This window comes from Anopheles moucheti, chromosome 2 (genome assembly GCF_943734755.1).
Source record: "Anopheles moucheti chromosome 2, idAnoMoucSN_F20_07, whole genome shotgun sequence".
NCBI lineage: Eukaryota > Metazoa > Arthropoda > Insecta > Diptera > Culicidae > Anopheles > Anopheles moucheti.
Genome location: NC_069140.1, coordinates 82,140,449 through 82,165,703, shown reverse-complemented (window position 1 = coordinate 82,165,703; position 25,255 = coordinate 82,140,449). Strand labels below are relative to the sequence as shown.

Below are 25,255 nucleotides of genomic sequence, written 5' to 3'. Positions count from 1 at the left end.
AAGACTCTGGTGGGCTGGTCATGTCATTAGAACGACACCGGACGACATAGACCGTAAAGTCTTTTGAGACCTCATGGACACATGGGTCTATGATCCATGGATAGAGGAGGTGTTAGATCCCAATTAATCAGACGTTTGGGCAAGCGTCTGACGCGGTAAAGTTAATTGGGTCATGAGCGAACGTGACAGTAAAAGTGCCCAGTGAGATCCCCAGTGAGACATGTAAATAAAAATGAGATCCTCGCCAGAGGATATAAAAGGAGCCTAACTTTGTGGCTCAACAGTTCGAACCAGCTCTTTGTTCTTACACGTCTTGGTCAGCAGACAAGACAACCCCATTTGTGAACCCCATTTTAAACCCCAATGGCTGTTTTCAGAGCCCAGATTATTGTGAAAGACATAAATATCGTCAAACCTCCAAAACACAACGAAGGACATCCCCCGGACGGAACAGGAGGTGTGGTAGGTTAAAATTGAGATAACGTAATGATGGTATTGCTTACACCAGAATGATCTGAAATATTGGTTTAGACGACGACGGCGCTCGATCGTGAGCGGTATAGCACCTGCTAAGTAAGCAAGTAACAAAATGCAACTCCTGGTGAGTCATGCAACCCGCCCCAGTGTACTAAAACATGAATAACCGTAACCCTGCACGCAAATAACGGCATCCATTCACAGATTCATATCTGCTTTCAACGCTTCCAACGTTCAAAACAAACAAACAGCTTAAAAAGAAACAGCAGGCAGTAAAAAGAAACCTTCTCCTCAACAGGCTAAACTTCAAGGTGCAGGAGATCTCCATCGTTTCCAGCTTTTTCGCAAAACAAAAACTCACAACGACACACACTACCAGCTGAGTGGGTTTTTGTTGGTCGGTCCCTTCACTCGCTGTGCAAATGGAAAGTTTTTCCTCGGTAGGAGGGAAGGAAAAAAAGACCCTCCCCCTACTTACATAAACCTCGTGGGGGGGGGGGGGGGGGGGAGGTCGTCCCACGGCGGACGGAGAAGCGAATAAAGCAAATAATAAAATCTTGAATAAATCACTACTACTACATGGTTGCTGCTTTACACAACACGGCAAAATATGCCACTTTTCTCCCATTCATTCCCATCCTAAGGTGAATTCCACCAAACCGAGCCAGTCGACTTACTTCATTCTTAAGTCAGTGGAGACAGTGGAAAAACTTTGTTGTCCGTGACCGCTTGCTGCTTGCTCTGTTGGGGAGTACAGTGACGCACAGTGCCACGTACTGTGTGGCAAGATTTTCCCGGGTTTTTTTAGTGTCTTGCATAGTTTTTCTTGTGCCTGAAGGATGTAACAAATGCAAATCAAATCTCTTAAGTAAGCAATGTGAAGAGATCTGCATACTAAATTGTCGCTTACTTATGTCTCGTCTGCGCAAATATGCAACCGAGAAGCAAAATGTTTGGAATCGTTTGCTGATCGAAATCATAAGTGCAATTCACCAGCAAATAGAGCTATGCTGATAATTGCCATCCAATGCATTTACACATGCAGAGTGTTATTTTAGTGAGCATTTCGCGTGTGCAGCGTGTTTCTAGTACGTATGCCGAACGAACCACCAGGCGCCTCCATCGTGCCTTCCACACAAAGTACCGGGCGCCTCCATCGTATTCGTTGCACAAAACACCATGCGTCTCCATGTGTTCGATTTATTCACGGACTTCTGGTCCGTACCTGTACCAGTTCTTGCCATTCACTCCCCCATACACACACACACACTAACATCCGGTCTCACACACTATTAAGCTGTCAAATAAGCTTTGAAACACAGTTGATAGTTTCAATTTCGCCAAACAATCCCTTTATGTACCGTGGTACGGTGCTGTGTCCATTTCCGACTCGTTTCGGGTGACCACCAACCCTGATACGAAAGCATTAAATGTTTGTGGCGATGGCCGAACCGAATGGACAGCATCGTGTGTGCGTCTGGTTTTGCCAGATCAATGCTGCGGCGAAGCATCCCACAGTGTGTATCGTACAAAATGGACAATTTGGACAAGGTTTGACTTTAAGCTAACTTTTTTTCCCCGCATGTATTTGTGGCACGAAATTGAACTTATTGCATTGAGCTTTGAGGTCAACGAAAGTTACTTTGCAGGGAGCCTGCAACCGTGTTTTGAAAAAATACAATGATTAGTTATTTTTCAAGTCATAATTAAATTTAGTAATTCATTTAATAACACAAATAAGGCAATTTCGAATAAACAAACACAGATCAAAGAACACACAGGCAGTAGGGGTGCCATTTAATAGCATTCGCATGTTTTTCGACAAGAATTCACCTCGATATTGCTCGTAACATAATCGCTTCATAGTTTATTTATTCTACACAACTGAAGCATTTAAGTGAAGAAAGCATCATTTTTTAAGTTTTCCACGTACAATTTCGTTTCGTTTCTACTTGAATTGTTTTTTCATCCCAGGGGGTGGGGGTTGGACATGTTTGAATGGCTTTTCTTTTCTGCCGATCGGAAGGGCAAGTTTGTGCGGAAACTTTACAGACGGAAAAACTTTTCCCCGACTTTGAAGTGCCCATTATCGATGGTGGTGGTGATATTTCCTTTTATTTTTGCGTGACTTTCGGATGCATGATGCGAGTTTTGGCTTTCTTTCTTCTTCTTTATGTCGAATAATTCAATAATGCGAAAGGAAAACTGCCATTATTTGTTTTAAAGAAAGAATTGTTGTTGTCGCTCATAAACAATGGCTAGCCGGCTGGGATATCGTGCGATAATCAAAACATGATTAAATTTGTATTTACACCATGCGAGAAAAAAGTTTTCGAAACCGAATCAATACAAACACGTACAAATCTCGTACCGATCCGCCAGCAATTGCCATTATGTGCTGCCGTAAATCGTGCCTTTTACACACCTCGTAGCCAAATCCCAGGGCACACATTTGTCATAATCAGGCGAACAGGCAAAAACAAAAGCAAAACTCTCACGGCCCCACCAGGCGCACACGGCAACCCTTGAAGTAAGTTGTTAGCATCATCGTGTGCAGTGGGGGGGAAAACGCAGGACCATTCCTCCCCCTCTATTTTGTTCGCCAAAGGGGAAAATTGGCCCCCGGAAATACGCCACAAACGCAATCGGAAGAAAATCGGCTCAAAAATCTCGGCAAATGGATTGGCCGGGAATTTGGGGTGGGGGGGAGGTTTTCCCCCCCTCCGCCCTTTCCGCCTACAATCCCACTCCTTTCCCCTTTTCGTTTTTTTACCTTTTGTTCATCCGGGTGGCATCCGGCGGGGTTTTCGGGGTACCGTTGCACGAAGATGGGTCGTTTTTCTTCATTCCCGGCCCGATTCCAACCCCGATCCGATTTTAAAGCTGAAACACGGGATGAGAAATCTACACACCCCTTCCAACGTTCCACGTGTTGACGGTGCGATTCGAACGGTTTACAAAAGCGAGATGAAAAAAGAAAACCCACCCCTGGATGGAAAGGACTGAAAGGATACCGAAAGGGAAAAGCTATCAGCGGTGCGCGTTTTTCTGACACGGGAACGGTAAAAATATGATGATAGAAATGAGATGGCGGTAATTTCCGGCTTCATGTTTTATTTTTCCCATCGCACGGGACGTCTTCATCTTTGCCACCGACCAGGAAGGTGGTCGGTTTTCCAATCTCGGTGAAGTGGCTTATTTTTTCCCTTTTGTCTATCATCAACCGCTTTGGCTGCTGCTGCTGCTACCAAAGGATGGGATGAAAATGCGTTGGTAAATTTTTAGAAAACATTTCTGAATACCTGTCGTTACTTCGGTTGTTTACAAAGTTATGTACGGCGGTTTTAAAACAACAGTGGACGTTGTTTTTTTTTTTTCTTTTGCTAGTTTCCCTTTTTTCCCTACACTTCGTGCTAAGAAAATCCACATCGGAATGGTGCGGTGAATTAATACAGGACCGATGGAAGGATGATACAAAAAAGGTCAATTCCGTGAGTTTTCCGAAGGTTTCACAACTTCAACACCTTTAAGAATTTTCATCTAACTTCAACCGGCCCCATGCCGGTCGACTTTCTCGTTCGTGGTAAAGAAATTTGTCCGTTTTCAGCCGTTTCGCAGACCTGCTCCGTACGAGCATCCACAATTGAACCAAGGAACTCCATTCACGATTGCTGTTCGCATCGACTACCTTCCTGAAGGGATGAAAGCGTACTTTTTCTCGCTTTGCGTTTGTTTGGCGTTGAATGAATGGTGGAGTAAATTACACTCACCATGATCGTGTGCTAAGCAGCAATCATGCCACAAAAAAAACATAATGTGTAATAATATCGTAGTCGCGCGCTGCACTAACAATCGAAAACGCGAACGAAAAGAGAAAAGAAACAGGTGTTTGAATTTCATTCGGTTTTTAAGGCTTTAAATTTTTATTTTAAAATGCTTGAAGATGTATATGCAATTTAATATTATTTTAAAAAGAAACATTTGAAGCTCTAAAAACGAATTTTCCATCGCGCACTATAATTTTCCCCATCTGGAATCTGTTGGCAGCCATGCATGAAATAATGCCAAACAAGTTTATCTGCACCCAAAAGCGTACAGTCTATCAATAGTTCTTTTTTCTCGTCTTTTCGCCATCAAACTGTAAACTTGGATTGAGCAGTGAATCCCTGCCACCCCTTTGCTTTCGTTATGCTTTTGATTCTGACCTGCATAACCGTATCGACTTACACACCCACACACTGGGAAGCGGATCAGGTCAGGTCTTTACTGCTGTGGAAACTTTTGCCAAATCCCACTTCAATCGGGTATACTTTTCTTATTTAAAAAGAAAAAACAGAAATTCCCCCTCCCCCGTAACATTGCTCTTCACTTTCTGGACACCTTGGGATGGAAGTTGAAAAATCATCCCTATCCAATCGTGGCCAATAGTTTATCTGTGTTAGGTATGTTTTCTCTCTCGCATCGCAATGCGATCCAGTCTACCGGGAGTACATGGAGACAGAAGTGGAAAACTTTTCCGAAAGTGGTCGAAATAAAAAGCGGAACTATTGTGCGGAACTGCACTGCATTTCGAAGAACGTACAACCACCGTGTTGGCCCAAGCCGGCTTAACCCGAAACAACATGCCGGAGATCAAGGTGAAACTTTTGGCAGCACAATACGGTACCGGTGGTGCTTGAACATCGATCGTAAACCATCGTTTTAGCCATCGATTACCAGCTGCCTGCGGGCATCGGTGGACCGAGCAAAGCAGTGGGAAAAACCCTCTAAACAATCATCCCACAAAACTACATTCTCCTGGCCAGGGAAAAGGGCCACGATGTGTGCCACAAAACAAAACAAAAAAACACGAATATGATATCTCGATTATTGGTGCTGTCGCTGGGTAAATTTATGCTTTCCACCCTGCACTCACATCGTGGTGCAGCGCCAAAGTTTCGCTATAAAACCCCACACTTTAGCACGAACTGCACGTTAAAGCTGCCGGGTTCCCCTTCCCCGGTATGGGTAAAACATTCAACATTATGAACCATTTGCGTCAACACCCCGCCACGATAAGACGCGTGCGAGATGTTGTCTTAAAGGGGTGGACCAAAAAAAAACGCTCCAATGCTTTTCGCCGAATCTCGTCAGCATATATACGGTTTTATTTACGGAAACAAACGTAACCGTTGGGGGATGTTGGGTGGAAAAATATCAAGAAAGGAGAAACAAAACGCTAACAAAAAAAAGAAATGCGACTCTTTTACGAAAAACACACACACATCTACCTCACTCTTCCTCGAGCAGTACCGCGCCCCAGCTGCCAATCAAAGAGGCGTCCCGAAGCGGGCCGCATAAATAACAACAATGTTGAGATTTTATCTCGGGCCTTCCCACACCCCCCCGCCCTTCATTCGTGCAGATATCACACGAACGCCAGAACCAGAAAAGTGCCAACAGAATGTGTTTCTGTTCGTGACCGTTCACGTGACGCCTAAAATCGTGGTTAAATTTATTGCAAATCGAATTTCCCTTTCAACAAAAAAAAACGGAGCAACGGGTTTAGCCACGGGGATATGGGGGTTGGTCGGGGGAACATGTTTGTCCTCGCACCGGTCCCGGTAGGATTTTGCGTGTGCCCACAAAAGGGCAACAAATTTTCTTATCTTAAACGGTCGTCTAGGCACTAGACGCTTTCTCAGAAGCAACCACGACGGGGGCACGATTTATTGTTCGAAGGGTGAGACCAACTTTACATTTGTGTGTTTGTTTAGTGGATGGTGGAGGGGGAGGGGGGAGGGGAGGGGGGTTGATAATTTTCGGAACAGGGACAGAATTCCATCGAACGCCAGCGAACGAGGTTAGTGGAGCACTGGAACAAGCATGACAAGCATGGTATTTAGAAGGATTTGGGATTGAGATTTTGAGGGTACATTTGGCAGAAATGATTGTCTGTGCTGGTGATTGTTATTATGCAATAAAATAATGATACGTAACAGTTGGTGATGTGTTTGGATTCGTTTTGCACGGGGACATTCGTCACTCCATGTCTCTCCATGTGTGTGTTTGTGACCCTTCATTTTCCGCGAAATCACTTATACATTTAACATCGGGAAAATCTTACCGATTACAACCCTTTCGAACGTTTCTGGGATTCAAGAAGCTTCACCTCTTGAAATCCTCTTAAAAGGAGATTATATTTTCTATTTTGAGAATGAATTGGGAGTATTACACCGAAAATATGACTATATTATAATATATAGTATATTATAATATTTTACCGACTTTTTCATCGGAATGTTGTTACAAAACTAATCCCCGGAACTCATTCACTTGACATCAGCCATCATAAAGTAGTGACAAACATATTCATTTCTTTTATACTTTAAAATATTTGAAGTTATTTTTATTATATTATTTTTATTTTTTTTTTATATTATATTATTATATTATTATATTATTTTTATTTTTATTATATTTTAGCATATTATTTTAGCAACTGTTTTTTAAATTTCAATTTGAACATATTTTCCAAAATGGCCGACTGTATAGACATTTTAAATGTCAATAAAAATGGTCTTTGGGGCAAAATTTAGCGGTAACGACTTTGACAAAAAAAGGAAACAAATAATTGTTAGAGTCGATTTTTTGTCAAATAATAGTAAATTTTGTATGTACAGGCAGTCCCTGAGATACGCTATTATAGCGAACCGGGAAAAATCCGCGTCAATCGAATCCTGGTGCAATTTCGTTTATACTTCAGAGTCACAAGATTCGACTTCCTTCTCTGCACTTAATTTATTCATCATATCAGGCGGTTTTTAGAAAGATTACATTAAAATGAGTTACAAGGAAATGTTATACACATAAAATATAAATAACCGTATAATTATACAATATAACAAAGTATAATAAATGTAAACCATATATAAATGTAATTATTTACGTAATTGCGTAAATTGAAACCGGAACATGAACTGTTGATACTTTAACGATACAAAATCGATTTTCTTTTCAAAATCGATATATTTAATGAAATCATTATCAACAATTTTATTAAAAAAAATTTTTTATTACAAATCAGGGTATTTTAACCAATTTTTCAACCTATTTTGTCCTAATTTTGTGCCATAAATGAGCTCAGCGGTTAAATTTCTGTTCAACAACCGTTTTATCGAAAACCTTTGAAATTCGCAACATATTTGATACGCATTTCAAAAGGACACCCTCGAATGTCAGGGCTCGGCAATAAATGTTTTGACATTTTCCTTTTATGCTAAAATCGCGAATGTTTAAAGTTGGGAAAACCGCCATGTATGATCGACATTTTCATTATTCACAAGTCTGAGTTGTGCCTGTAACTGCATGATTTGTTGTCACATTGGTTTGAATTGATTCGAAACCAATAGAACTTTATAAAATTAAATTGTTTAACGTTCTTAAACAAATTAGTTCCCCTTTATGACACTTTAAAATACGGTTATTTTCCAGATCTTTTATCTGTAACATTTAATTATTTCTCTTCCCAACATCGCCGACTGCTTGCTTTCGAATTGTGCCAGCATTGCCACTTGTCATCGTGCCACAGTTTCACACACATACGAGTGCAATTTCGCCCCGCGTGACATTAGCCCCAGCGGGACTGGCAGCCAGTTCTCGGCAAGCCATTTCGTTCTCGTGCACGCTTTGTTTTCTTCCCACGGATAAGGTTAATTACATTCCAACGAGTCGTCCTACTCGTCCTACCCCACGTGCATGCTAATACAATGTGCATTCACCTTGACGCTTGGCGGGGGCGCCAGAATGCTTCAGTGATCGAAATGGTTCATTTAACCGGACGGTCACCTTGAATTGTGATTGCCTAGTTTGCCTTACGTGTAAACGTGTGTGTGTGTGTGTGTGAAAGGAAGGGACACCGGAAGGGGGGGGGGGGGGGGGGGGGGGGGGGAATTCCGTTCCGGAGAAATACGCTATGAGATCAGGCCGACACCGCCCAGGAGATGGTAATTTCATTATCCTTCCTCTAATTAGTGCGCGTTTCATTTTACTTTCATGACAATTTAATTTGATCTTGCACCATAATGAAGTCAAACTGACACCTTCGCTCGGTGAGGGTGAGTGGTGAGTCGTCCAATGTTGGTGGGTTGGTTAACGGTGGAAAATATCCGTCCGTCCGATGAGTGGAAATTAATTTTCCCCACGCGCGAGCCTTTCGCTGGTGCGTTATCAACTGTAACACAAATTTTCCCCTTATAAGCGCACTGGCACTTGGAAAACAGCAATTAATTAATTCACTCTCTTCACCCGAGAGCCGAGCGTTGCAAAACACATTACCACCACCGTGTAATAACAGCTTCAGAGCTATTTCCGGCGCATTAAAAAAGTCGATTCGCGATTATCTCGTTTGCAGGGCTGAAGTGAGCTCTTGAGCAATAATTGAATCACTCATATTTTTACACGCGACTGTTTGGTGTTCGAAGGCATCAACTGGAATTTCGTCTTTGCCGTGTGAAAACCACGACCGAGGGAATTTATCCGTGAGGAAAGAAATGTCCAGTGAGGTGTTCTTGCGTCTATAATCTTTTTAACAAAATTAGTTCTCTTCACATCACTTCACCGGAGCTGGTTGGGCCCCATTATGCTGCTGCTTTCACTGTGCGCTTCCTTTTTCATATTTCGCCCACTTTCTTCCCGTTACAGAGAACCGCTGCATAGAGCTCCACTCACCGGATGGCATCCATTCGTGCATCTTGCGAGCGATGGATCTCCAGGAAGCGACCACATGGTTTAACGCGCTGCACTCCGCCATCGGCAAGAGCACTCAGAAGGCGCTGCTGGATGCAAACCGAGCGCTAGTATCGATCATCGGCGAGCTGAAGCACATCGGTTGGTTGAGTCGGCGGAGCGGTGGCGAACCGGTGAGTATACCGACACGCGGCTGTGCGCCTGGGTGGGTAGGCAATCCGGTGGCCCGTGCTGTCGAAGATGTTTTGCTTGCTTGCTCATTGGGTTCCGGGCGAATTGTTTGTTTGTTTCACTATACTTCATCGGGAAGGCTAATTCCATGCTGCTGGTCGTGCCATGCTGAGTGCTTGAACGAAACAGCAGCAAAACAAACCGGGGGGAAATAATAAACAAAAAACAAAAAAGCAACCCGGCAACCCAAAACCTCGTCCGGAGCCAGAAGCTTTCCCGGGGCGAGACAGCCGTTTTGCCATGACAGCTGGCTGGAAAGTTTAATTATGCTGCTCTGTTTTAATTGGACACCCGTTGCACGGTGTGAAAGTGCAACCGTTCGAAGGGGCGAGTGTTTCTATTTTATTTGTCTCGTTTTTGTGTTTGTCTGTTGGCCGGCAGCCGAACCGACTGTTCCCTAATTAAAAGGTACTGGAAGGGAGAGGGAATCAAAAACAGTTTCCCGTCGATGGAACCGGGTGCCTAATTGAGCAGCAATATTTGGCCCTTTCATGTTCATGTTCCTCGCAGCAGTTCATCTATCACCTTATGTCATCAAATTTTAAAAGCGATTTTGCTGCATTTGTCCCATTCATGAAAAAACCGAAGCAGTTTCTGTGTGCATCATATCAAAAAAAGGACTCCACTTTTGGGTGGTTGCCGTTGGAAATCCTTCCATTCCTTAAACCTTAACTTATCTGCCCTGCTGCATTGCCAATCGAAACGGTCGTTCATTATCGACTCCATTGACTGTGATGTCCGCTGCAATCAGCCCGGAATGTGCACCATTTTGCACTTCGACTTCGATTACGGGAATACCGGAGTTCAAGTTTACTCAATGGGCAAAACCTAACCCTCGCTCGCACAGCAGCGAAAGCCAGAAAAGAAAATGCTTATCAAAGTAAAAAAACAAAACAAAACAGAAGTAAAAGAAACGAACAAGAGGGCCACCAGTACCATCAACCACAATTGTGTACACCAATCAACAAACCAAGGGTTCGGTGCAGGAAAATGCTATAAAAGGACAGCGCACAGGGGGGAGGTTGTGCATGCTAAGGATACGATGGCACAGGACTGGCGGTCGCCGGAACTTGGCCAGGGGTGTGGAAACTCATCAACTTTTATCTCTGCCTTTATTCGACCATCGTTTCGACCGAAGTTTTCATTCCATTCTTTGTCTGTATGTGTGTGTGTGATTTTTTCCTTCTTCTTCTTATATATGGTCATTTTTCTTACTCTTTACGTGTTTTTTTTTCACCTTCTGCTGCACTCATTTTCCTTTTTCCACAGAATGGACGCTCCAGCTCGGAGAGCTCCGACGAACTGGACAAATGGCAATCGATTTTCGTTGCAGTAACCGATCGAGAGCTGCGGTAAGTAAAGACCATCAAACCATCACCTACTAAGCGAAGGTTTGGTTACCCGCCACCGGCCAGAACGGTTTGTCTTCGGGATTTTATGTTTGTCTATGTTGGTCCCCGTTTCGCCTCAAACTACCTCAAACCCCTGGGTCGACCCCTCAAACTGGTCACCCATAGAATGGAAAGTAAATTGAAACTGGAATAAGGAAAAACAGGGAGCACTCGTTGTGGGGAAGCGAACGGTTCCTACCTATTCGCCACAACTGGTAAAGGGATCTTGGATTTGCTACAATTCTTTCCTCCATAATGCTCGCATTACCGAAGAACCGGTGGGGGGGAGCAAATAAAACATACCCAGCGTGAACCGGGGGAAGCACGATGGATGAACCGACCGCGGGCGTCTTCTCTTACCCCCTAACTGTGTCAGCTTTTGGGGAGGACTGACGGAAATATATCTTCCATATGGCAACGGCATTCACTAAAAACTTCCACATCATGCTACCACCCGCGTAGATAATGTCCAGATGATTGTTTTTGGTCGTATCTGTTTGCTTGTTTCTCGCCTTTCCCTTTGAGCGTCACTTTAATCTTTAAGAAAGGACCGACGCGTACGTCCGTAAGCGGGTGCCAGATTTGTCAGCTTTCAAGCGGACATGTTAATCTCGATAGTGATTTTTGAGTATGGGTTTCTTTGGGTAAACAATATATTTATCAATAATAAGAAAATATCTGATTATTTTGTGGAGTTCTCAAATGAGTTTAAACTTGTTAAGCATTAGAGATTCGTTTATGGACTTTTAAATTAGTTCTAAAATTTACACATTTATAATCACTCATATAATCTGCAAAATTTCATTTACTTTTATATAAATCTATAAACATCCATGAATCTTTTAACATTTCTGATCGCTGTAATCTACAAGAGATCCGCGTATCTCGAACCGTTTTTACTCTAAAGTTGTAGTGTTCACTTCCTTCTTTTCTTTTATCGTACCGAGCATTTCGAGCGCCTTTTTAAAGGAAAAAAATATCAAAACAGTTCTGTTCATACTTGTGGACTTGGCTGAACTTTCCCACGCGAAAGACACGCTCTACGGACAACCGTGTGGGTCATTTACAGCAGTAAACGTCAAAATGCCTTCCGATTGTTTGACCAAAGAGGGCGCCACCGTCAATGCAGCGATTCTCGGTCTCAGTAAACATTGCCACAGTTGATGTGAACAGCGTCGTTTTCAATGGCAATGTGTACTTCGATGTAACCATTGCTTGCATTGAATCTAATAGACATCATGTTTGGAACGCTGTAAGAATTGCGTTCAACGAACGGGTCCGATTTCAGCTGCAAACAGCATAAAGCACAATAATAACTGAGAATTCCTAATTTATTCCTAATTATTTCTAACATTTTTACACATATTCTAGTTCTAGTTAACAGTGTTAACATTTATGCTTATTATTTATGCCGTATTATCAGCTGTATCGGGGACTGCATGGATTTGTTTGAAAATTCATCTCAGCTATTCGCTTCTGAGCCAATTCTTCAGCGATAAATCTTTGAAGATTTTAGGGGTTTCTAGATATTTCTAGATCTCTCTATACTCAAATAATTTGAGAGATTCTTGTTTCTTATTAAAAGAGTTTCAGCTTCATTCTTTCGGTGTAAATAATATTAAAGATCAAGATGGTAGAATCCGAATCAGAAGTAGAATCACCCACCACTAAATGAACTAAATGTAGTACTTAATGTGAAATTATATGCATTCTCCGTGCTCCTGCAGCAGCGAACCAGTACAAAAACGTCAACCTGCAGAAAGCCAACGTTTACCATCACTACCAGTTAATGTTATGATAAGCAGCGGAAAGACTTTGCCCAACTTTTTACTCTTGCCTTGCGAATGCCGACCAAAATCACGTCCTCATATGTGCGAGAAACGAGCAAAACTTTGACCGAATACACATCGGTCGGAGCGGTTTAGACACTGAACCGATCCGTAACCTTCGCCCAACCGGTGACGGACGGAATAACGGAGCGGTTTTCGCCCATCCCCCTTCCCCCTGAAGTTCATCCCCGTAACGTTTGTTTGGCGCGGTAGCTCCATTAAGACGCTGGCTACTGGCTCCCATCCAAGCAGCTGGACGAAACCGGGCAACCACCAAACGTTTCTTCGCCTGAAATCCGTTCGTCAGTCGTACGGCACAAAAGTCGCTCCAAAAGTCGATGATTCTTCGGACGCAGAACTTTGTCTTTCTTGGCACCAACTGTGCGGAGGGCAAACTTTGGGCCGGGGGAAAATCTGCGGAAAAACACTGGGTGGGGAGGCCGTAGCACAACCGAAGAGTCACGAACACCGAACACAGTCGCGCGCACAAACAGAACAGGGCCGGGCACAGAAACTTCCGTACACGCAAAACAACACATGTCTTGGCTCGTTTAGGCTCCCGGGTTACCCCTCACAAACTAGCGCACGTCGAACAAGTTGGTGTTCCGCTTCAGCTTACGGTACCCTTCGAGTACCCGCCATTTCTCGCCAAACTAGCCGTCGGCTAGGAGAGTTTTCACCACGAGTTTGGCCACGGTATTTTGCCCACCGCATTGATATGCGCCCGACGCGCAAAGACAAACTCCTGTGCCTGCTCACGTACCAACTTTTATCTAGCGCTTATCACGCTTTTCATTTGCTTCCCAACCCAACCGCACCCAGGGGGTGATATTTGCCGAACCCGGGAAATCGCGCTCTGTGCGCGATAAATTACGCATAAAATCTTGCGGTTAATAAATGTTGGCACGAGGCACGAAACCCGGCGGCACGGTAAACCAACGAGATGGCTTTCGTTGGGGAAAGGGTGGAGTTTGCTTGTAACATTTGTAATTTTACAAATACCTTTTCCGCGATTCCACCGTTCCTTCTCCGTGTACTCAACTTCGGCACTCAACATTGATGCAATGATGCGGAGGTTGTTTCGGAGCGATGCTTCTCCCTTTTGCCATCAGGCAGAATACGAACGGAGAATGAACATTTACATCCCATCGTATGAGTCAAAAGCGGCACCGAAACCGAACCAGTTGTTGAGCGCCAGCGAAATTGCTGTCTTTCGAAGTCGGGAATGGTTTTGTGCCTAAGTAAATCCAATTACTCATTCCCGGTGCCTTCGAAAGGGGTTTTCCGATGGATTTGTGGTATACGTTTTTGCGAATGGCTTAACCGTGTCGTTTTTGGCACGAAATGTTTCTTTAAGAAATGCTGTAGAAAATGGAGTTTAGGAATTGAAACTCTGTCCTTTTGTTTTCCACCATGCTTCATGTGGTTTTAATTTTTGTTGAACAATATGCTTCAATTCTATGCAATTCACTCTTAAACCGCCTAAATGTATGCAATTCGTATAGCAAATTGTAACATTTTACTGTAGCTGTCTAAACAATGGTTACGTCTTGATTCCAATCACTGACTCTCTTTTCACCGTGGTAATGTTGCTTAGCTTTCAGTTCGTATCGTCCCGCTAGATTAGACGTTCATTCGTTTGCTTCCCATCTTGATAACACCGAACGGCGTGCGGTTCGCCAAGGGATGAATTCGTAATTGTCCACAGTGACCACCCCGGGGTGGTGATGCAACAGCGGACGGGTTCGCTTGCAGTATGAACACTCGCAAACCCGCATCTTCATGCCACGGTACGCCAGCAAACAGCATCCACAAATCTCGGCATCTCTCGGCCATCACAAAGCGGAAGGTTACCCTGTCAGCTTGATTAAGGAACCTCGGGATCAAACATGTCTAAACTAATATCAATTCGTGGAATGTAGTTGGCACACCACGATACCGGCCAAACGGGTGCGGTGGGTCGTTGACTGGTGGTCGTAAAAGATAATGGAAGATCCTCCGTACGCTCCGGAGCAGCTCAAATTGAAAGCCTTACCCAGTACGGTCCACCGAACAACCAACCGAAGGAATGATTAATTTGAGTTTCCTCCCCGACTCCATTCCGTGTGGCTGTCTGCTTCCTGCCCCGGGCGGGAAATGGTATGAACCGAAGCATTTCGTGTTGCATCGTTTTGGGGATATCCTTCGAAGTTGAATGGATTTCTAATTGACAAACGTAATGGAACTCGTTTGATGCTGGAGCAACCAAGAATGTCACGATCCGTTGAATTCCGTGCATTGATGCAATGCCATGCACCAAAGAGGCATTGGAGAGTACAATCTAATATTTGATCATTAATGTGCCAATGATTATGCTAGACATAATAGGTATCCAGGTTTTCCAATTTATTTGAATATTTGCAAGAATGGAACAGAAACACACTTTGTGACCGAAATTCTTGAGAAATTCTAAATTCTTGCACTACTTTAATTTCTTATTAATACTAACCTTCTTGTAGAGTTCAGTTTGAAACCAAAGCTTTTTCAGCAGTTTGTAAATATGGTTCTTGATTTTAATCAACAGCCGTTTACATGTGTCAAAACCACACACCACCACACTTCCCTTCTCATTCGCCATCCACACCGGAAACGGGAAATTGGCGAACGCCATCTACCGGCAAATTTAGCAGCACGCGAAAAACCACCTCCAATCAAGGCACATTTGCGTTGTTGAGGTTTTTTGCGGAATCAAGGTACTATTTCGGCGGGGTTTCTGCAAACGGTGCGATAAATTGCCATCCGACAAGGTTTCCATTTCGGATTTGCCTACCCGAACATCTTGAACGGATAATGCTGAGCAAAATCGGCACGCTCAGCTGTAACATCCTTCGTCGATCTTTGCATGATGCCGTCGGTTGTTCAGACGACAAATAAATCCCACACTCTCTCGCAACATCCTAGGCACGGATGGCGCGATAATGAAGGTACACCACCACCGCCCGCCCGGGAAAGAAGCAGGTGTGCGTTTGAATGAATAATCAAATATGTAAATATGCTTCCATCCGACCAGCGGCCACCCTTACGAACGCTTCCCTTTTTGCGGGTGGAAAACACTTAGGACCTGCAACGAAAAAAAAATTGGGAGAAAATCAATCCAGTGGTAAAAGCCTTATAATGTACAGGCAGCAGGTTAATTGAAGGTGAAACAATCCGAACCATGGTTCATCTCGTTCGTCATTCATTCTAATGAAGGATTTCGAACGCGATCGAATTAGCGATGGAACACATTTTTCGTTATCCGATTCCTATCGATTTAAAAGCAAATGGATGTTTGATTGTGTTGCTGAGAATATTTAATGTTTGTTGGCCTTGTTTAACTGTTTAAAAATACATTTTAACAAGTGCTGCCTGAATGGCACTTAACAAACACTCTGCTAGGAGTTGCAAATTCTCATCCATCGTGCCATCTTCAATCATAAATCGCAGCCTGACACTTCATATTTTTACACCCAAAAAAAAAAAATTCACCGTCCTGCAGATTGCATTCATTGCATTTCGGGCAGCAGCGCAATTGCAAGACGAATAGCAGCATTTTGTGTGCCAAGCAGAGCCGTCTGTAAGGGCTTAATTATCGTCGAAGAAAAACGAAGAACACCAACGAGAAGAAAAAAAACAAACAAACAGCCATTCAAGGACCATCTCTCTCAGGAGCGATGGCGTCGTTGTCTTTTGCTATGTCCTAAGATAAGAAACGTAGAGGAGCAACATTTTTCAAGCATCTTGTACGATCCACACAGCAAAAAAAATCGGCACCAGCAACAGCACTGCCGTTGCCGAATGCTTCCTTAATTACTGTCAACACAAGTATTTTGTTTTGTTTAAGTTTCGCATGACTTGCTTTATTTTGTGCCAACGGGAGGGTTTTTTTGTCTGTTTGTTTGTTGCTAGCCCTCCCCATTCCGGTGAGCTTCCTTCTGTCTTACTGGTGAGCACTTAAATTGCATGCCGCTACATTCGTGTGGACATTTTGTACATTTGGAGGTAGCTGTTTTAACTTTTCATCCTACTTTCGATGGTGTTTTGCCGTTCGTAATGTTTCGCTCTGTAGTAGCGCTATGCTGCTACTTACCGGGAAAGTGTAATGAGAATGCAATTCGACATAAAGCACTTTACTCGCACACAAAAAAAAAAACACAAACTCCCACGTTGAGGGTTGGGAAGTAAAGTTGGGACATTTGCTCGGCAAATGTTGACCGTTTCATGCACTCTTGTACACATGCACAACGGTGATGATGGCCATTGCGGCGCTGACTTTCATGTACACCGTCCGCGTATCTGTTTACCTTTCGAGTCGGCAAAAAAGCATCACGGCTCTTTTTTTTTTCGTTTCCTCAGCTTTTCCGTTTCATTTGGTACATTTTTATCTCGCTTTTTTGATCGAGTTTGGAATGGCAGAAAAGCAGATGCAGCGACACGGTACAGTGAGCGTGCTAGGGAAATTCCATGCCTTTTTCAAATTGCGAACCTAACATCAAGCCCGGTTGTTGCTGCATTTAACGTTATTCGTGCCGTTCCTCACAGCGCACGGTGATACAGAGAGCGGACATTAGATTAGACGAATGTCAACGAATTGACAGTTGAGATGAATTCCAAGATTCATCTCAAATAAAAGCTGTTACGTATTAAAAAAGGGTTAATTCCTGATAATAACACGTGTCTTAATTGTTCGCCCGTTAGAAGAGAAGCGAGCGATGATGTCCACCTCCACTTTGACAGATGTCATCCTTTGGCAGTGCTACCATGATAATAAATGAACCAATAGGTGCAGGGCCACGAGAGTTGACAAAATGATGACAGATTTGTCAAGTGACAAAATCAGCTGGTCAACTGCGAAAAACCAATTGTTTTCAGATTTCCGATACCAGGAGAGCATGTTTTTCAAGAGTTGACACCTAGTACCATCCGAGCAAGCGATTCCCGGTAGATGGCGCGTAACTTCGTATGCACTGTTGAAGCAAGCTAGAGTGTAAAAAGGAGAACCGAAGGTCGTCGAGCTTTCCTCTGTTGGTGGACGCTCCCATGCCGCTCATGGCCTTCAAGTAGTTGAATCCACTACAGTTCCTATGTATTGTGCGTATTTCGTTAATTAATTTTTGTAAACACTTTTTCATCTAAATGTCAAAATCAAGCTCAACATGGCGTACTAGATCAGTTATTGCTGTGTGTTGTTTTATAGAGACTTCAAGCAGGGGTTAGCAGAGCCAGATCAAATGCCAAGTAATACATCACAAAAAAAAAGATATCCGCCATTTTGGTTCCGTATTGTCCCACCGTGTAACGCCTTTCGTTACTTTTTTCTTCGGGTTTTTAATGCTACTTTTTCTTGGCAGTTTTCCCAGTGCACCGGAACGCGATCGGTTTGGGGGTGGAATCTAATCTTGAAATAATTTCCCATCCCACTCGCATTTTCTCGAGGGCAAATTGAAATATTGCGAGTACTAAGCTCATTACGAGGCTAGAACGAACGCTAGCGTGGGGCAGAATCTGCTTCCTCGTTTGGTTCGTTTTTGTATCTTTCGCTGGTAAACTGGTCCCTCCAGCTCTAACGCTGCTCCCGCTTGTCAAAATGCGCTGTCCTTTTGTTTGGTTAGACATTGTGTCCAGTTGGAAGGCACAAGAGGGTGCTTTTTGTTCCTATTGTTCTTCTGGACCTTGTCTCGCAAATATCGCGCTGGCGCATCCGTCTCAACCCACTGGTTACTTTTCTCCCATTTATGTTTTCGTTTGTTTTTAATTCCTCGTTGAACACTCTTGCGAGCGCATACAAACCTGCAGGATGGTTTTGTGTTGTTGCTACAATTTCTATGTCTTGTTTTGTTTGTTCCTGTTTTATTGTCTGTGTTTGTGTTCCGTTTTATTATTCGCCATTTTACCCATACACACACACACACGCACGCGAGCGCGTTTTAAACCTTTGCTCCAATTGCTGATGTTTCGTTTGTTTTGCACATTGTTCGTCTCACGGTACCGATTGTTCTTTCTCTCTTTCTCGTTCGTGGCAGCCTGTACGAAAGCGCACCATGGTCGGTGGAAGCGTGGAGCAGACCGTTCGAAAGCTGTCCCCTGGTGGCCACTCGGTTAGCCGGTGCTGGCAACACATCAACCGTCGGTTCCAACTCGGTAAGTATATCCACGTGCACACACATGGCGCCCACCATCTGCCACAGTGTTAAAGCTTCCCCGCTTATCGCTCTAACTCGTGTTTGCTGGCATTTTTTTGTTTTAATTCCATCTGTCCCTGCCGTACTTGTTTGTTGCCATTTTATTTTCCTTTTCTGTTTGCTCATTTATATCGTTTCATTTGTGTTTTTACCCGCTTGTCTTTTTTGTTTCCTTTCTCCTTCAGAGCACACATTCGAGCGTATTCTGCATCCGGTGCGGTACGACACGGGGCGTCGTTAGCCATTGGTTACGGTCGGAGACGAACCGGGATATGGCGGCGTGGGCCCGCGTATTGGTGCAGGGCTGCCATAATGCCATCATCTGTCAGCGCGAGTTTTCCTTCCGTTGCCTATTTCAGGTGAGTGTAAAGCACAGGGACACGGGAACGCCTAATAAATGCTTTCGTAAACATAGCACACATTTGGGCGCTACCAAGTGTGACTGTGAGACTTTCAAGACGTTCATTGTTTTATTTTTTGATATTTAATTGTAATTAGACTGTCCTTAGACTGAAAAATTAGAACTAGAAAAGTCCGAAATACTAATACCTTCGAAAAAGCATACTTTCAGGCGTTTCTAAATCTTACGTAATGTAATTTCCCTAATTGATTTAAAGTAGGGGCTATAATTGGTTATTTTTATTTTCATTACCTTCTTTTGAATTGGACTCTCCTTTGATAATTTTTAAATGAATTTATCTAATGACCTAATGGTGCCACGAAACCCCGAAAGACCCCTTTCTTACATATAGCATACCTTCAGGCGCCGTTTAGTAGTGCTGATCAAATTAAATCGTTCAACAATAAAAATTACATGAAAAACTTTCATTTGATGCCTTTATTATTTTTTCTCCTGTCTAATTTCACTCTCTATCCTTTTTCGAGCTTACATAAATTGCCTCTAATGACTTTAATGGAAACGGGAACGCCTAATAAATGCTTTCGTAAACATAGCATACATTTAGGGGCTACCAAGTGTGACTGTGAGACTTTCAAGACGTTAATTGTTCTATTTTTGTTTTCACATTTTTTTCATTTTATTTAGACTGCTCTTTAAAAAAAATTAACTAGCAAAACCCGAACATACCTTCTAAATAGCATAGTTTTAGGCGCTAGCAAATATTACATAATGTGATTTCCCTGATTGATTTGAAATGGAGGCCATAATTTCATTACCTTCTTTAGAATTTGATTCGCATTTGATGATTTTTAAATATATTTAACTAATGGCCTAATGGTGGTACGAAACCTCGAAAGGCCCATTTTTTACATATAGCATACTTTTAGGCGCCATTTAGTAGTGCTGATCGAATTTGATCGTAGAACAATATAAATTACATGAAAAACTTTCATTTGATGCCTTTATTATTTTTTCCCTTTTTCTAATTTCACTTTTTATCCTTTTTGAGCTTATAGAAAATACGTCTAATGACTTAAATTACCTAAGGCCCGAAACACTTTGCCGAGGTTTTAACGCAGACCGAACATTTTGTAGCATCGTTCATTACCAGCTCGGCTAGTTGTCTTTCAGATGTGATTATTAGTCTCATTTAACATTATCCTAGCATTTACGGTATAACTAAAGTGTACCAATTACACCTAACTTAACTTAAATCATTGGAAAAATTGATCCGATTGGTATCATTTCCATAGCGCTCTATCTATTTGTTCTCGTACCGCCCAAGCTGGCGGTCGGTATCGGTAAACAAATATTCAAAGCTCTCACACTACCCAACCAAACCATACCTCCCGCCGATTGCCGATTCGCTTGCCTCCGGGGCGGCTAATCGTTACATAAAGCGTGATCGATTTTGCTTTAATTCCTCGCACTCGATCCGGCCTCGGTCGGTAAGCAAAACTGGTGGCACGCTTCCAAGCTTTACCGGTCGACGGTTTAATTAAAATGCTCGCCCTCGCACGCAAATGCGAGTCCTTGTGCAGGCACTACACAACAGTAACTACAGCTTAATCCCCAAATGCCGCCCCCCGCCGCAGCAACATCGGATCGTGCGCAACGGGCACTGGCGGAGGCTTTTGTGTGGAGTTTCAGTGTGAAGCAACCTTGCAACCGTGCGTAGAATCATGCTGCGGTAAGAATGGCCACGCTGAATTTGTTGGCACAACCGGCCGTGTTTGCTGGGGCTAGCGCTGCTTTATTGACACGAGCCACATTTAGATCGCCAATGTTTTTCGGTACCACGGCTAACCGCAAGTGGCCGCATTGGAGGTGCAGCCACCATTTGGATAGTTGCGATGCAATCGATGGGTTTTTTTTGTGTTTTCATTCGCTGGCTCTTTCACACCCTGGTCTACACTGCCTGCCTGCCCGCTAGCTAATCGGCCATTTCCGTTCTGCTCGGTTTGACGTTCCCACCGTTCGCCAGCAAAAAAAAAACCTCCCAGAGCGTGGAGTGTTGCAATTTCCGCCAAGCGGGATTAAACTCCCGGAATCGAATTTCGCTTCGGCACGGTTGGGCTTCGGTTATTAATTGGCAAACAGGGGCCGAGCTGCGAGTTGCGTTTGCGGATGTGCGGGTGGATGCTTCGATTGGCTTCCGTTTTCCAAACCCTGCCCACGGGGTACCACAATTTGTTCGCTTCGATCCATTAAGTAGCTTCCGACGCTTCCCGACACTCGGTACGGCCGACCGTGGCACAGAGAATTTAAAGGAGAATGCGTTTTAATCTCATACCCTCTGCCACACCCGCGCTCCAGCACACTTCTCCAGCGGAAAGGACCCATCGGCGATAACTGTTTTTGGGGGCCCATTTTCTGTCGATGCAAAATTCCACGCGGAATATACGCTGCGCTGTTCGTGTGCGCTGGATGCAGTCAATTTAGTCGGAACCCGGGGGTCTGTCGGCGACTAAAGCGATTACACCGGGGGTGACAAAATACGACAGCTAATCGAACCAATAATTGGAATTGCACGCTTTTGCACGCTGGTTGACGTTGGGCCACCGAAGGATTACTGTCCGATGCCCGGCCATGATCCTTGGAAGGTGTTTTGTTGGGTGACGTTGTTCATCCACTCGAATTGGGTTGAATAATCGCTACAATCAAGAAGCAACGAAAAGATTGAAGCTTTTCATCTAGAATTAAAAGATACATGCAAATGAAAACAACATTTCTAATGTAAGCCTTTCGCTCCATCCTCTACTCCACAGGGACGTCCTTGTCAATTAATCGTACACCTGGACCGTGGATTTACGCTGCTCGATAGTGGGCTCGGGCCCGCTTCGAAAGCCCTCTGGACGTTCCCGTTCGACAAGCTGAAAGGTTCGGCCGACGATGGTAATAAGCTGCTGTACCTCGACTTCTCCGGCACGGACGACGGTGCGGAACTCGTAAGTCATCGTCCACCCCGGGTCTGGCCCGGATGTATGAGCGTGGCCCCCCCCTTACTAACATGCTTTCTATCTTTGCTTTTCCCCAAAAAACCCAGGAACTGGACATGGAGTGCTGTCCCAAGCCGGTTGTATTCGTGCTCCACAACTGTCTGTCGGCGAAGGTACACTCACTGGCATAAGCCGTACAGCCGGGTTGTTACACCGGTTTAGCTGTTTACCATTTTTACTGAGCTTCCTTTTGCGTGTGCGGTACACCACCGGTGCTCGACGCGATCGCTTCTCGCCACCATGAGAGTGAGTGGTTTCGCACGGTGTGATGACACGCGACAGACGCTCGGCCGGTTTTTCGATGTAATCTGTAAATATGGTCACCCACAATTGTCCGAGTTCGACATGATGCTGGAAGCTCGCGTAAGGAGCTTTTCTCTTGTACGCGGCGGTCTGTATGTAGCTGCGTGGGGACACCTTACGGCACTAAGATTTACGTCCCTCCAGCAAAACCAGTAGGCAATTTTGGGTGCAGGGCACGCGAATACCTTTCTCCCGCATACCGTCGCATTTACCCACGCACCACGGACGGAGGGTTCGTTTGTTGATTTGTTTCTTTGGGCATTTAGCGTAATGTTGAGTTTTGTTCTGTTTGTTGCTAGTTTGTAGTATAGGTAACGTTCCACTCGGTACGGATAAAGTATAAGCGTAGGCAAAATGATGCGTGGCGTGGCGCAAAAGAGTGTACTTAGGCGTGTTGTGTATTGTAACTGAAAGTATTGATCATAATCATTAACATCGCAGTGGGTGCTTGGATACGATGAGATGTACTCGGCGGAGTGCTTGGATTCGTTCGATCCGGCAACGTTCGTATAGCGGCTGTCAAGCGATGCTTATTTTTCATTGATTTATTTTCATTCTAGTAGCCAAGGTTTTTGATTGTTAAAAATGAGTTATGTCATTTCTTGCAACGTAAACTTAAATATTTATCGATAGTATGTTGGGAAATTTTAGCATAAATTTTGAAGTCATATAACTCACTTTTAATTAGAATGAAGAGAAAAAAATTATTTAAATTTTTATTTGCAAAAACGACACACGAGATTTATTTTCTCATTATATTTCATTCTCATTTTTAAATGAGCAACGAACGAAACCCAAAATTGATGAATTCATGCATCCGTGTGATGGAAACGGTTGAGACATAAAACGAATTATTATTAACTTTTATTATTCTCTCTTATCGGAGGTTGTTTTTTTTTTCGTTATTATTAGTCATTCCTTCTAACCAGTACTTGACGTCATTCAAGTTTTGTTATTGCCATTTTAGCAAAGTTCTTTCGCCCACATCTGCTCACATCCCGTCCCACAGCCCACATATATTCATATTCCCAACACGTCCCACGTCTATTCGCTGACATAATGAATCTGTTTGTTCCAATTTAAAGACTTTGATCGACGATGTCATTCTGCGGATGAAATTAACGTCACGGAAGCTCCAGGTACTTATGTTTCAACTTTTTCCCCGGCCCCAAGCTAAGGCCCGTAGGTGTACCTCTACCTGTCAGAATGTGCTCAAAAACGCCACGCGCGTTGTCGCGTGTGGTTTTCCAATTCCGCCGTGTGCCGCGGTTGTTGCTTTGCAAATGCCAACGGGCTGGAAGCACAAGTTTCATCCGCGCGATCGCCTGTAGCATCGTCTTCTTCGAACATCGCGCTCGGTTTTGTGGTGCGCTTTCGTGGGATGAGATTATCGATTATTTTTTTCTGTTGAAGCGAAAGGAAAACAAGCGCAGCCCCATTGATTGATGTATCGAAATTAGAAAACTTTCGCAAACAGCTCTTCACGCTCGAGGTGTGTTGTTAGGGCTAAGCGGTTTTGGGGGATTTTGGTGTGTGTGTGTGTGTGTGTGTGTGTGTCCCAGTAAGAAAGAAAGTGGAAAACTAATTTTCCAAACCATCCCACAGCCAGCAATGTGCCATTTCGCCCAAAAAGGGAATGATTTTCTGTTGGCATAGTGCGTTTTGCGTGGGGTTTTCCGTGTGGCAGCCCTCCGGTTTGACAGGTTGTGCTTCATTCTATGCCGATAGTAACTTAAATCTGCACCAAACAAAAAACCATCCCCATTTCCCCCCATTCTCGGTTGCTGCAAAGGTAAAGGGCGCCTTTTTTGCATTCATGGCGATGGCTTTGTGTCATTTCCAACGAACGGAGCAGCTTGTACGGAGTCGTTAAAGAATAATTTAACGAAAGAAGAAAAAAAAGACATCAAATGGTTGGTAGGTGAAACTTTTGCTTAGTTCATGAGTTTTTGCCATGTTATTTTTTTGCATTTCATCTCCGTAATTCAACATTATGTTGTTGGGACCCACTAGCAGCAAAAGTTACTTCCCAAAAGTTCAAAAGTAAGCGAGATGATTTTTCTGTCCACCGTGAGATGTTTGGGTCATTTTTTCCCCTCACTTTTTGGCTTTGGTTACCCATTTTACATTCATCAAATAATTTTGTGTTCGTTCTGTTTTACAACATCTCTTCACGCAAAGTACCCGGGAAGCAAACTTACTTTCTCGCTAACGAATATTTCTAGCACTAATTTCACGCTTATTAAAACCACCGAGGAATGATGTGTAATGTAATCAACAAGTTCTGTTGCCATAATCAGACGTCATTCTTTGAATTATTTTGTTTAAAAAATAAGTTGATAAAGTTTTAGTGCTACGTTACGAAACAATGGCTCCGAATAAGATTTGATATCGGGGTCTGTCGTGTGGAGACCTCTTGTCTCTGGTACGTAAACTTCCGGGTGATTTTTTAATCAAAAAACATTGCAATTGCAATTTAATCGTGCACGAATGTCGAATTAAGATCTAAAAGAGAGAAAGCTAAAGGTAGAAGAAACAGTTCTCATGAGTTAAAAGACAATTTTGTTTCGTCAAACTTTTTGCAAAATAATCTTTTAAAATTCATTTCGAAATTTTATGTTGCTTTTTAAAGAAGAACCAATTTATTCTAACAATTCATTATGTTTTCAACAAAAAAATATAAAAAAATATAGTCATT

The 25,255-nt window shown here is 43.4% G+C and overlaps 1 protein-coding gene across 1 annotated transcript in view; it reads left to right on the top strand.

Annotated features, from left to right (window-relative positions):
* Window positions 1-22,469, top strand: part of LOC128297365 (beta-1-syntrophin) — a 72,299-nt gene extending 49,830 nt beyond the window's left edge. Inside the window, exons 5-10 of the mRNA XM_053032994.1 lie at window positions 9,160-9,377; window positions 10,705-10,787; window positions 18,697-18,814; window positions 19,041-19,214; window positions 22,024-22,203; window positions 22,302-22,469. Of these exons, the coding sequence (XP_052888954.1) occupies window positions 9,160-9,377; window positions 10,705-10,787; window positions 18,697-18,814; window positions 19,041-19,214; window positions 22,024-22,203; window positions 22,302-22,385 (857 nt within the window). The 3' untranslated portion in view covers window positions 22,386-22,469. The remainder of the gene's footprint in view (window positions 1-9,159; window positions 9,378-10,704; window positions 10,788-18,696; window positions 18,815-19,040; window positions 19,215-22,023; window positions 22,204-22,301) is intronic.
* The last annotated feature ends 2,786 nt before the right edge of the window (window positions 22,470-25,255 follow it).